General features: G+C 46.0%; 1 protein-coding gene across 1 annotated transcript; it reads left to right on the top strand.

Moving 5' to 3' along the window:
• On the top strand, positions 1 to 12,268 carry LOC142583593 (uncharacterized). The gene is made up of 4 exons (XM_075694081.1): positions 1 to 2,326; positions 3,191 to 3,405; positions 9,070 to 9,213; positions 12,218 to 12,268. The coding sequence occupies exons 1-4, from the start codon at positions 1 to 3 to the stop codon at positions 12,266 to 12,268; spliced, it is 2,736 nt and encodes a 911-aa protein (XP_075550196.1).
• The last annotated feature ends 276 nt before the right edge of the window (positions 12,269 to 12,544 follow it).

Below are 12,544 nucleotides of genomic sequence, written 5' to 3' on the forward strand. Positions count from 1 at the left end.
ATGTTTTATTCCACAGAAAAACAAGATGCAACTGTGACAGTGACTGTGGAGGCACTGAGCCTTGAAATCAGACATCCGGCGGGCGTATCTCTTCTGAACAAGGTGGAAAAAACATTTGTGGAGCTTGCCAAGACGAGCGTTTCTCGAACAATTGAGAAAGCATTGCAGTCTCATTGCAAATTCAGCGAAAACTGTTTCCTTGAAATGTCCCGCAATTACACACTGCAAACCTCGACGAGCGTGCCAACAACTACTAAAGAGCAAGAGAGCCTGTCAACCGAAATCACCACGAAACTAGTGCAAACATCGACAAGCACACCAAGAAACTACCGAAATGATTCCTTTCCCAATCATGTATCCAGTACAGCGCATGCAACCTCCACTGTAGCGAAGCCTGATGCGACAAATGCCAACGACTTCACTGACGTCATAAACACGGATAGAACAAAGAAAAACCAAAACGGTGCGTACGCCACAACACGGGAAGAAAATGGCTGGACCAATATGTCTAGCTTTCCCAGAAGAGAAAGAAGTTCAACTGCGACAACCCCTCGAATGGAAAAACAAACCAGCACAAACGACGTGCAGAGCAGCTCTCACTCTACGAAAACTACAACAACCGTTAAGAAAACAGATATGACTTCCTCCCTCGAACCAAACAATACTTCAACCGGCGTACAGGCGCCTACAACAAAAAGCATTTCTCCAAAAGAAATACCTAATAAGCCCACAAATCAACTGCAAACCAACAGGTCCACCACGTCTAACGTCATCGGCTCGACTATGAAATCAGGGAGCACACAAAAAAACATTTTAACAACTTCAACTTCAACTACATGGCTAATAGAAAAGCCCAACAATAGGACAAGTCCAAAAACAGATAGTGAGAGCTCGGCGACGAAAGAAGCAGAAAAAGCAACTGCTACACACAGCATTCCATCAAGAAACAAACGTTCTACTGCAACATACTCTAGCACAGCAACAGAACACGCCTCAAGTATACCACCAAGTAGTGTTCCGATAACCGAGAGCTCAAATATCATAACAAGAATTTCAAAGACTGTAGACACTTCCCCTGTCACAACGACTACTAATCCGATAACTACGCAAGAAATCACAAAACCAACGATATTTCCCACAAGCTCGACTACAGTATATAATGCCGCACAATCCATAGCCGGCTCAACCATTCTTACAGAAAACAAAAGCAGTACACGCGAAAGAAATAGAGGCTCGCCGAGTTCGGATCAGCCAAATATAGCATCAATGACTACAACACTCCACCCAGCCACGCAAGAAATGACAACTAAATCCACGGGCGACCAAAAACACATTACGACGACAACAACACCTCGCATAAGCAAACCAGTGACATCCGTTACAGTACAAACGAACAGCACCTCAAGTGCGGACACACGTAGTTCTACCGTCGGAGCTTCCACACATTTTGAAAACATAACAACCACAACATCTACATCAAGAATTACTACAACCACGATTACAGCATCTCTTACTACTCCATCCAACAGCACCTCAGGTACAATTAGAAGCAACTCTAAAGCAAACACTTCGTCTGATCGGGTGCGCCTAACTACGAAGAACGAAGGCATGTCTACAATGAGCACAGCAAAAACAGATGCTCCACAATTCAAAAATGGGAGTGCCGAAGGTTCCTTCACTGGCTCTGTTGCTGACGAAACTGAAAGTAAATCTACTTTAACGCCTAGCGGATCTCATCGAGCAGACAACTTCAGTAATGCGTCAGAGCCAACAACACTTCAACCCACCACGCCAGAAACAAATAAAGTTACGCACAAGCAAACAAGCACGACCACAACATCTCCCCCAAGCATGACAACGCCCTCTGCTGCAGCACAAAAGAACAGCACCTCAAGTGCGGCGATAAGCAGTTACAAGGCCGGAGCTTCCAACAACATTCAAAAAATAACTACGGCGAGCGAACATACCTCCACGAAAAGAACAGAAAAGGAAAATAGTCAAACCATCAATAATGAGACACTAGGCGGTTCTAGCACTCCTTCAATTACATCGGTAACAGAAGAAGGCACACGTTCAGCGTCTAAAGCCTCTCCCGTAACCAAGAGCTCCACTCAAGCGATCAGCAGCGTAACCAAAAAACTGACCACTGCTGAAACAACCAATAATAATACAAGTCAGCAAAATACCATGACTACTACAAAAACGGCCATCACCACGACTACAACTTCATTTACTACGGCATCTAACCGTACTTCAGGTACAGTTAGAAGCACCTCTACAGAAGGAACTTCGTCTGATCACGTGCGCTTAATTACCAAGAACGAAAGTAGGTCTACGATAAGCACAGCAAAAACAGATGCTCCAGAATTCAAAAATGGGACGGCCGACGGTCCTTTCACCCGCTATGTTGCTCCCGAAACAGAAGAAAAACCTACTTTGCCACCTAGCGGATCTCACCCAGCAAACAACTCCAGTAAAGCGCAAGAACCTACAACAGTTCAACCCACCACGCAAGAAACAACTAAATTTACGCAGCAGCAAACAACCACTACGACCACAACAACCTCTCGCGCAAGCATGACAACGCCTTCCTCTGCAGCACAAAACAACAGCACCTCAAGTGCGGCTATAAGCAGTTCGACGATTGGAGCTTCCACAAAATTTGAAAACATATCTACTCTGGGCGAACCTACCTCCACGACAGGAGCAGAAAACGTCAATGGTCATGATATTAAAAATGAGACAGTAGGCGGTTCAAGTACTCGTTCTTTTACATCCGGAACAGAAGAAAGCACAATTTCGGCGTCAGAAGACTCTCGCCGAACCATGAGCCCCACTGAAGCGATCAAAAACGATACCACAAAACTTAGAACTGCTGAAACCACCAGTAATGGTGCACGTCAGCAAAAGACCACAACGACTACAACAACTACTATAACCACGACTACGACATATTTTACTACGCCATCTAACAGTCCTTCAGGTACAGTTAGCAGCATCTCTACAGAAGGGACTTCCTCTGACCACGAGCGCTTAACTACGAAGAGCGAACGTAAGTCTACGATAAGCACAGCAAAAACAGATGCTTCAGAATTCAAAAATGGGACGGCCGCCGGTTCTTTCACCCGCTATGTTGCTCCCGAAATAGAAGATAAACCTACTTTGCCACCTAGCGGATCTCACCGAGCAGACAACTCCAGTAAAGCGTCAAAACCTACAACACTGCAACCCACCACGCCAGAAAACACTAAACTTACGCACCAGCAAACAACCACTACGACCACAACAACCTCTCGCACAAGGATGACAGCACCTTCCTCTGCAGCACAAAACAACAGCACATCAACTGCGGCTATAAGCAGTTCGACCATCGGAGCTTCCACAAATTTTCAAAACATAACTACTGTGGGCGAACGTACTTCCACGACAGGAGCAGAACATGTCAATAGTCATGATATTAATAATGACACAGTAGGCGGTTCTAGTACTCGTTCTTTTACATCCGGAACAGAACAAAGCACAAGTTCGGCGTCAGAAGACTCTCGCCGAACCATGAGCCCCACTGAAGCGATCAGAAACGATACCACAAAACTTACCACTGCTGAAACCATCAGTAATGACACAAGTCAGCGAAAGACCACTACGACTAACACAACTACTATAACCACGACTACAACATATTTTACTACGCGATCTAACAGTACTTCAGGTACAGTTAGAAGCACCTCTACAGAAGGAACTTCGTCTGATCACGTGCGCTTAACTACGAAGAACGAAAGTAGGTCTACGATAAGCACAGCAAAAACAGACGCTCCGGAATTCAAAAATGGGACGGCCGACGGTTCTTTCATCCGCTATGTTGCTCCCGAAACAGAAGATAAACCTACTTTGCCACCTAGCGCATCTCACCGAGCAGACAACTCCAGTAAAGCGTCAGAACCTACAACTGTGCAACCCACCAGGCCAGAAACAACTAAACTTACGCAGCAGCAAACAACCACTACGACCACAACAACCTCTCGCGCAACGATGACAACGCCTTCCTCTGCCGCAGAAAACAACAGCACATCAGCGGCGGCTATAAGCAGTTCGACAATCGAAGCATCCACAAATTTTGAAAACATGACTACTGTGGGCGAACGTACATCCACGACAGGAGCAGAACACGTCAATAGTCATGATATTAATAATGAGACAGTAGGCGGTTCTAGTACGCGTTCTTTTACATCCAGAACAGAAGAAAGTAAAAGTTCGGCGTCAGAAGACTCTCGCCGAACCATGAGCCCCACTGAAGCGATCAGAAACGATACCACAAAACTTACCACTGCTGAAACCACCAGTAATGACACAAGTCAGCAAAAGACCACAACGACTACAACAACTACTATAACCTCGACTACAACATATTTTACTACGCCATCTAACAGTACTTCAGGTACAGTTAGGAGCACCTCTACAGAAAGAACTTCATATGATCACGTGCGCTTAACTACGAAGAACGAAAGTAGGTCTACGATAAGCACAGAAAAAACAGATGCTCCGGAATTAAAAAATAGGACAGCCGACGGTTCTTTCACCCGCTATGTTGCTCCCGAAACAGAAGATAAACCCACTTTCCCACATAGCGGATCTCACCGAGCAGACAACTCCAGTAAAGCGTCAGAACCTACAACAGTGCAACCCACCACGTCAGAAACAACTAAACTTACGCAGCCGCAAACAACCACTACTACCACAACAACCTCTCGCGCAACGATGACAACGCCTTCCTCTGCCGCAGAAAACAACAGCACATCAACGGCGGCTATAAGAAGTTCGACGATCGAAGCATCCACAAATTTTGAAAAAATAACTACTCTGGACGAACGTACTTCCACGACCGGAGCAGAACATGTCAATAGTCATGATATTAATAATGAGACAGTAGGCGGTTCTAGTACTCGTTCTTTAACATCAGGAACCGAAGAAAGCACAAGTTCGGCGTCCGAAGACTCTCGCCGAACCATGAGCCCCACTGAAGCGATCAGAAACGATACCACAAAACTTACCACTGCTGAAACCATCAGTAATGACACAAGTCAGCGAAAGACCACTACGACTACAACCACTACTATAGCCACGACTACAACATATTTTACTACGCCATCTAACAGTACTTCAGGTACAGTTAGAAGCACCTCTACAGAAGGAACTTCGTCTGATCCCGTGCGCTTAACTACGAAGAACGAAAGTAGGTCTACGATAAGCACAGCAAAAACTGGGGCTCCGGAATTCAAAAATGGGACGGCCGACGGTTCTTTCACTCGCTATGTTGCTCCCGAAACAGAAGATAAACCTACTTTGCCACCTAGCGGATCTCACCGAGCAGAAAACTCCAGTAAAGCGTCAAAACCTACAACACTGCAACCCACCACGCCAGAAAACACTAAACTTACGCAGCAGCAAACAACCACTACGACCACAACAACATCTCGCGCAACGATGACAACGCCTTCCACTGCCGCAGAAAACAACAGCACATCAACGGCGGCTATAAGCAGTTCGACGATCGAAGCATCCACAAATTTTGAAAACATAACTACTGTGGGCGAACGTACTTCCACGACGGGAGCAGAACATGTCAATAGTCATGATATTAATAATGAGACAGTAGGCGCTTCTAGTACTCGTTCTTTTACATCCGGAACAGAAGAACGCACAAGTTCGGCGTCAGAAGACTCTCGCCGAACCATGAGCCCCACTGAAGCGATCAGAAACGATACCACAAAACTTACCACTGCTGAAACCACCAGTAATGACACAAGTCAGCAAAAGACCACAACGACTACAACAACTACTATAACCACGACTACAACATATTTTACTACGCCATCTAACAGTACTTCAGGTACAATTAGGAGCACCTCTACAGAAGGAACTTCATCTGATCACGTGCGCTTAACTACGAAGAACGAAAGTAGGTCTACGATAAGCACAGAAAAAACAGATGCTCCGGAATTCAAAAATGGGACGGCCGACGGTTCTTTCACCCGCTATGTTGCTCCCGAAAAAGAAGAAAAACCTACTTTGCCACCTAGCGGATCTCACCGAGCAGACAACTCCACTAAAGCGTCAAAACCTACAACACTGCAACCCACCACGCCAGAAAACACTAAAGTTACGCAGCAGCAAACAACCACTACGACCACAACAACCTCTCGCGCAACGATGACAACGCCTTCCTCTGCCGCAGAAAACAACAGCACATCAACGGCGGCTATAAGCAGTTCGACGATCGAAGCATCCACAAATTTTGAAAACATAACTACTGTGGGCGAACGTACTTCCACGACAGGAGCAGAACATGTCAATAGTCATGATATTAATAATGAGACAGTAGACGTTTCTAGTACTCGTTCTTTAACATCAGGAACAGAAGAAAGCACAAGTTCGGCGTCCGAAGACTCTCGCCGAACCATGAGCCCCACTGAAGCGATCAGAAACGATACCACAAAACTTACCACTGCTGAAACCATCAGTAATGACACAAGTCAGCGAAAGACCACTACGACTACAACAACTACTATAACCACGACTACAACATATTTTACTACGCCATCTAACAGTAGTTCAGGTACAGTTAGAAGCACCTCTACAGAAGGAACTTCGTCTGATCACGTGCGCTTAACTACGAAGAACGAAAGTAGGTCTACGATAAGCACAGCAAAAACAGATGCTCCGGAATTCAAAAATGGGACGGCCGACGGTTCTTTCACCCGCTATGTTGCTCCCGAAACAGAAGATAAACCTACTTTGCCACCTAGCGGATCTCACCGAGCAGACAACTCCAGTAAAGCGTCAAAACCTACAACACTGCAACCCACCACGCCAGAAAACACTAAACTTACGCATCAGGAAACAACCACTACGACCACAACAACCTCTCGCGCGACGATGACAACGCCTTCCTCTGCCGCAGAAAACAACAGCACATCAACGGCGGCTATAAGCAGTTCGACAATCGAAGCATCCACAAATTTTGAAAACATAACTACTGTGGGCGAACGTACATCCACGACAGGAGCAGAAAATGCCAACAGTCATGATATTAATAATGAGACAGTAGGCGGTTCTAGTACTCGTTCTTTTACATCAGGAACAGAAGAAAGCACAAGTTCGGCGTCAGAAGACTCTCGTCGAACCATGAGCCCCACTGAAGCGATCAGAAACGATACCACAAAACTTACCGCTGCTGAAACCGCCAGTAATGACACAAGTCAGCAAAAGACCACAACGACTACAACAGCTACTATAACCACTACTACAACATATTTTACTACGCCATCTAATAGTACTTCACCTACAGTTAGAAGCACCTCTACAGAAGGAACTTCGTCTGATCCCGTGCGCTTAACTACGAAGAACGAAAGTAGGTCTACGATAAGCACAGCAAAAACTGGGGCTCCGGAATTCAAAAATGGGACGGCCGACGGTTCTTTCACTCGCTATGTTGCTCCCGAAACAGAAGATAAACCTACTTTGCCACCAAGCGGATCTCACCGAGCAGACAACTCCACTAAAGCGTCAGAACCTACAACATTGCAACCGGCCAAGCAAGAAACAACTAAACTTACGCAGCAGCAAACAACCGCTACGACCACAACAACCGCTCGCGCAACGATGACAACGCCTTCCACTGCCGCAGAAAACAACAGCACATCAACGGCGGCTATAAGCAGTTCGACGATCGAAGCATCCACAAATTTTCAAAACGTAACTACTCTGGGCGAACGTACTTCCACGACAGGAGCAGAAAATGCCAATAGTCATGATATTATTAATGAGACAGTAGGCGGTTCCAGCACTCGTTCTTTTGCATCCGGAACAGAAGAAAGCACAAGTTCGGCGTCAGAAGACTCGCGCCGAACCACGAGCCCCACTGAAGCGATCAGAAACGATACCACAAAACTTACCACTGCTGAAACCGCCAGTAATGACACAAGTCACCAAAAGACCACAACGACTACAACAAGTACTATAACCACGAGTTCAACATATTTTACTACGCCATCTAACAGTACTTCAGGTACAGCTAGGAGCACCTCTACAGAAGGAACTTCGTCTGATCACGTGCGCTTAACTACGAAGAACGAAAGTAGGTCTACGATAAGCACAGCAAAAACAGATGCTCCGGAATTCAAAAATGGGACGGCCGACGGTTCTTTCACCCGCTATGTTGCTCCCGAAACAGAAGATAAACCTACTTTGCCACCTAGCGGATCTCACCGAGCAGACAACTCCAGTAAAGCGTCAAAACCTACAACACTGCAACCCACCACGCCGGAAAACACTAAACTTACGCAGCAGGAAACAACCACTACGACCACAACAACCTCTCGCGCGACGATGACAACGCCTTCCTCTGCCGCAGAAAACAACAGCACATCAACGGCGGCTATAAGCAGTTCGACAATCGAAGCATCCACAAATTTTGAAAACATACCTACTGTGGGCGAACGTACATCCACGACAGGGGCAGAAAATGCCAACAGTCATGATATTAATAATGAGACAGTAGGCGGTTCTAGTACTCGTTCTTTTACATCAGGAACAGAAGAAAGCACAAGTTCGGCGTCAGAAGACTCTCGTCGAACCATGAGCCCCACTGAAGCGATCAGAAACGATACCACAAAACTTACCACTGCTGAAACCGCCAGTAATGACACAAGTCACCAAAAGACCACAACGACTACAACAACTACTATAACCACTACTACAACATATTTTACTACGCCATCTCATAGTACTTCAGCTACAGTTAGAAGCACCTCTAAAGAAGGAACTTCATCTGATCACGTGCGCTTAACTACGAAGAACGAAAGTAGGTATACGATAAGCACAGCAAAAACAGATGCTCCGGAATTCAAAAATGGGACAGGCGACGGTTCTTTCCCCCGCTATGTTGCTCACGAAACAGAAGATAAACCTACTTTCCCACCTAGCGGATCTCACCGAGCAGACAACTCCAGTAAAGCGTCAGAACCTACAACAGTGCAGCCCACCACGTCAGCAACAACTAAACTTACGCAGCCGCAAACAACCACTACTACCACAACAACCTCTCGGACAATTATGACAACGCCTTCATCTGTCGCAGAAAACAACAGCACATCAACGGCGGCTATAAGCAGTTCGACGATCGAAGCATCCACAAATTTTGAAAACATAACTACTGTGGGCGAACGTACTTCCACGACAGGAGCAGAACATGTCAATAGTCATGATATTAATAATGAGACGGTAGGCGGTTCCAGTACTCGTTCTTTAACATCAGGAACAGAAGAAAGCACAAGTTCGGCGTCCGAAGACTCTCGCCGAACCATGAGCCCCACTGAAGCGATCAGAAACGATACCACAAAACTTACCACTGCTGAAACCATCAGTAATGACACAAGTCAGCGAAAGACCACTACGACTACAACAACTATTATAACCACGACTACAACATATTTTACTACGCCATCTAACAGTACTTCAGGTACAGTTAGAAGCACCTCTACAGAAGGAACTTCGTCTGATCACGTGCGCTTAACGACGAAGAACGAAAGTAGGTCTACGATAAGCACAGAAAAAACAGATGCTCCGGAATTCAAAAATGGGACAGCCGACGGTTCTTTCACCCGCTATATTGCTCCCGAAACAGAAGATAAACCTACTTTGCCACCAAGCGGATCGCACCGAGCAGACAACTCCACTAAAGCATCAGAACCTACAACATTGCAACCGGCCACGGAAGAAACAACTAAACTTACGCAGCAGCAAACAACCGCTACGACCACAACAACCTCTCGCGCAACGATGACAACGCCTTCCACTGCCGCAGAAAACAACAGCACATCAACGGCGGCTATAAGCAGTTCGACGATCGAAGCATCCACAAATTTTGAAAACATAACTACTGTGGGCGAACGTACTTCCACGACGGGAGCAGAACATGTCAATAGTCATGATATTAATAATGAGACAGTAGGCGGTTCTAGTACTCGTTCTTTTACATCCGGAACAGAAGAACGCACAAGTTCGGCGTCAGAAGACTCTCGCCGAACCATGAGCCCCACTGAAGCGATCAGAAACGATACCACAAAACTTACCACTGCTGAAACCACCAGTAATGACACAAGTCAGCAAAAGACCACAACGACTACAACAACTACTATAACCACGACTACAACATATTTTACTACGCCATCTAACAGTACTTCAGGTACAATTAGGAGCACCTCTACAGAAGGAACTTCATCTGATCACGTGCGCTTAACTACGAAGAACGAAAGTAGGTCTACGATAAGCACAGAAAAAACAGATGCTCCGGAATTCAAAAATGGGACGGCCGACGGTTCTTTCACCCGCTATGTTGCTCCCGAAACAGAAGAAAAACCTACTTTGCCACCTAGCGGATCTCACCGAGCAGACAACTCCAGTAAAGCGTCAGAACCTACAACAGTGCAACCCACCACGCCAGAAACAACTAAACTTACGCAGCAGCAAACAACCACTACTACCACAAAAACCTCTCGCACAATTATGACAACGCCTTCCTCTGCCGCAGAAAACAACAGCACATCAACGGCGGCTATAAGCAGTTCGACGATCGAAGCATCCACAAATTTTGAAAACATAACTACTCTGGGCGAACGTACATCCACGACAGGAGCAGAACATGTCAATAGTCATGATATTAATAATGAGACAGTAGACGGTTCTAGTACTCGTTCTTTAACATCAGGAACAGAAGAAAGCACAAGTTCGGCGTCCGAAGACTCTCGCCGAACCACGAGCCCCACTGAAGCGATCAGAAACGATACCACAAAACTTACCACTGCTGAAACCATCAGTAATGACACAAGTCAGCGAAAGACCACTACGACTACAACAACTACTATAACCACGACTACAACATATTTTACTACGCCATCTAACAGTAGTTCAGGTACAGTTAGAAGCACCTCTACAGAAGGAACTTCGTCTGATCACGTGCGCTTAACTACGAAGAACGAAAGTAGGTCTACGATAAGCACAGCAAAAACAGATGCTCCAGAATTCAAAAATGGGACAGCCGACGGTTCTTTCACCCGCTATATTGCTCCCGAAACAGAAGATAAACCTACTTTCCCACCAAGCGGATCTCACCGAGCAGACAACTCCACTAAAGCGTCAGAACCTACAACATTGCAACCGGCCACGAAAGAAACAACTAAACTTACGCAGCAGCAAACAACCGCTACGACCACAACAACCTCTCGCGCAACGATGACAACGCCTTCCACTGCCGCAGAAAACAACAGCACATCAACGGCGGCTATAAGCAGTTCGACGATCGAAGCATCCACAAATTTTCAAAACATAACTACTCTGGGCGAACGTACTTCCACGACAGGAGCAGAAAATGCCAATAGTCATGATATTATTAATGAGACAGTAGGCGGTTCCAGTACTCGTTCTTTTGCATCCGGAACAGAAGAAAGCACAAGTTCGGCGTCAGAAGACTCGCGCCGAACCACGAGCCCCACTGAAGCGATCAGAAACGATACCACAAAACTTACCACTGCTGAAACCACCAGTAATGACACAAGTCAGCAAAAGACCACAACGACTACAACAAGTACTATAACCACGAGTTCAACATATTTCACTACGCCATCTAACAGTACTTCAGGTACAGTTAGGAGCACCTCTACAGAAGGAACTTCGTCTGATCACGTGCGCTTAACTACGAAGAACGAAAGTAGGTCTACGATAAGCACAGCAAAAACAGATGATCCGGAATTCAAAAATGGGACGGCCGACGGTTCTTTCACCCGCTATGTTGCTCCCGAAACAGAAGATAAACCTACTTTGCCACCTAGCGGATCTCACCGAGCAGACAACTCCAGTAAAGCGTCAAAACCTACAACACTGCAACCCACCACGCCAGAAAACACTAAACTTACGCATCAGGAAACAACCACTACGACCACAACAACCTCTCGCGCGACGATGACAACGCCTTCCTCTGCCGCAGAAAACAACAGCACATCAACGGCGGCTATAAGCAGTTCGACAATCGAAGCATCCACAAATTTTGAAAACATAACTACTGTGGGCGAACGTACATCCACGACAGGAGCAGAAAATGCCAACAGTCATGATATTAATAATGAGACAGTAGGCGGTTCTAGTACTCGTTCTTTTACATCAGGAACAGAAGAAAGCACAAGTTCGGCGTCAGAAGACTCTCGTCGAACCATGAGCCCCACTGAAGCGATCAGAAACGATACCACAAAACTTACCACTGCTGAAACCGCCAGTAATGACACAAGTCAGCAAAAGACCACAACGACTACAACAACTACTATAACCACGAGTTCAACATATTTCACTACGCCATCTAACAGTACTTCAGGTACAGTTAGGAGCACCTCTACAGAAGGAACTTCGTCTGATCACGTGCGCTTAACTACGAAGAACGAAAGTAGGTCTACGATAAGCACAGCAAAAACAGATGCTCCGGAATTCAAAAATGGGA

Source organism: Dermacentor variabilis, chromosome 5 (assembly GCF_050947875.1).
Source record: "Dermacentor variabilis isolate Ectoservices chromosome 5, ASM5094787v1, whole genome shotgun sequence".
NCBI lineage: Eukaryota > Metazoa > Arthropoda > Arachnida > Ixodida > Ixodidae > Dermacentor > Dermacentor variabilis.

Coding starts and splice junctions, on each gene's coding strand:
- LOC142583593 (XM_075694081.1), top strand. CDS start 1: ATGTTTTATTCCACAGAAAAACAAGATGCAACTGTGACAGTGACTGTG. Junction 2,327..3,190: donor CTTAATTACCAAGAACGAAA/GTAGGTCTACGA, acceptor CTCACCGAGCAG/ACAACTCCAGTAAAGCGTCA. Junction 3,406..9,069: donor ATTTTCAAAACATAACTACT/GTGGGCGAACGT, acceptor AAACTTACGCAG/CCGCAAACAACCACTACTAC.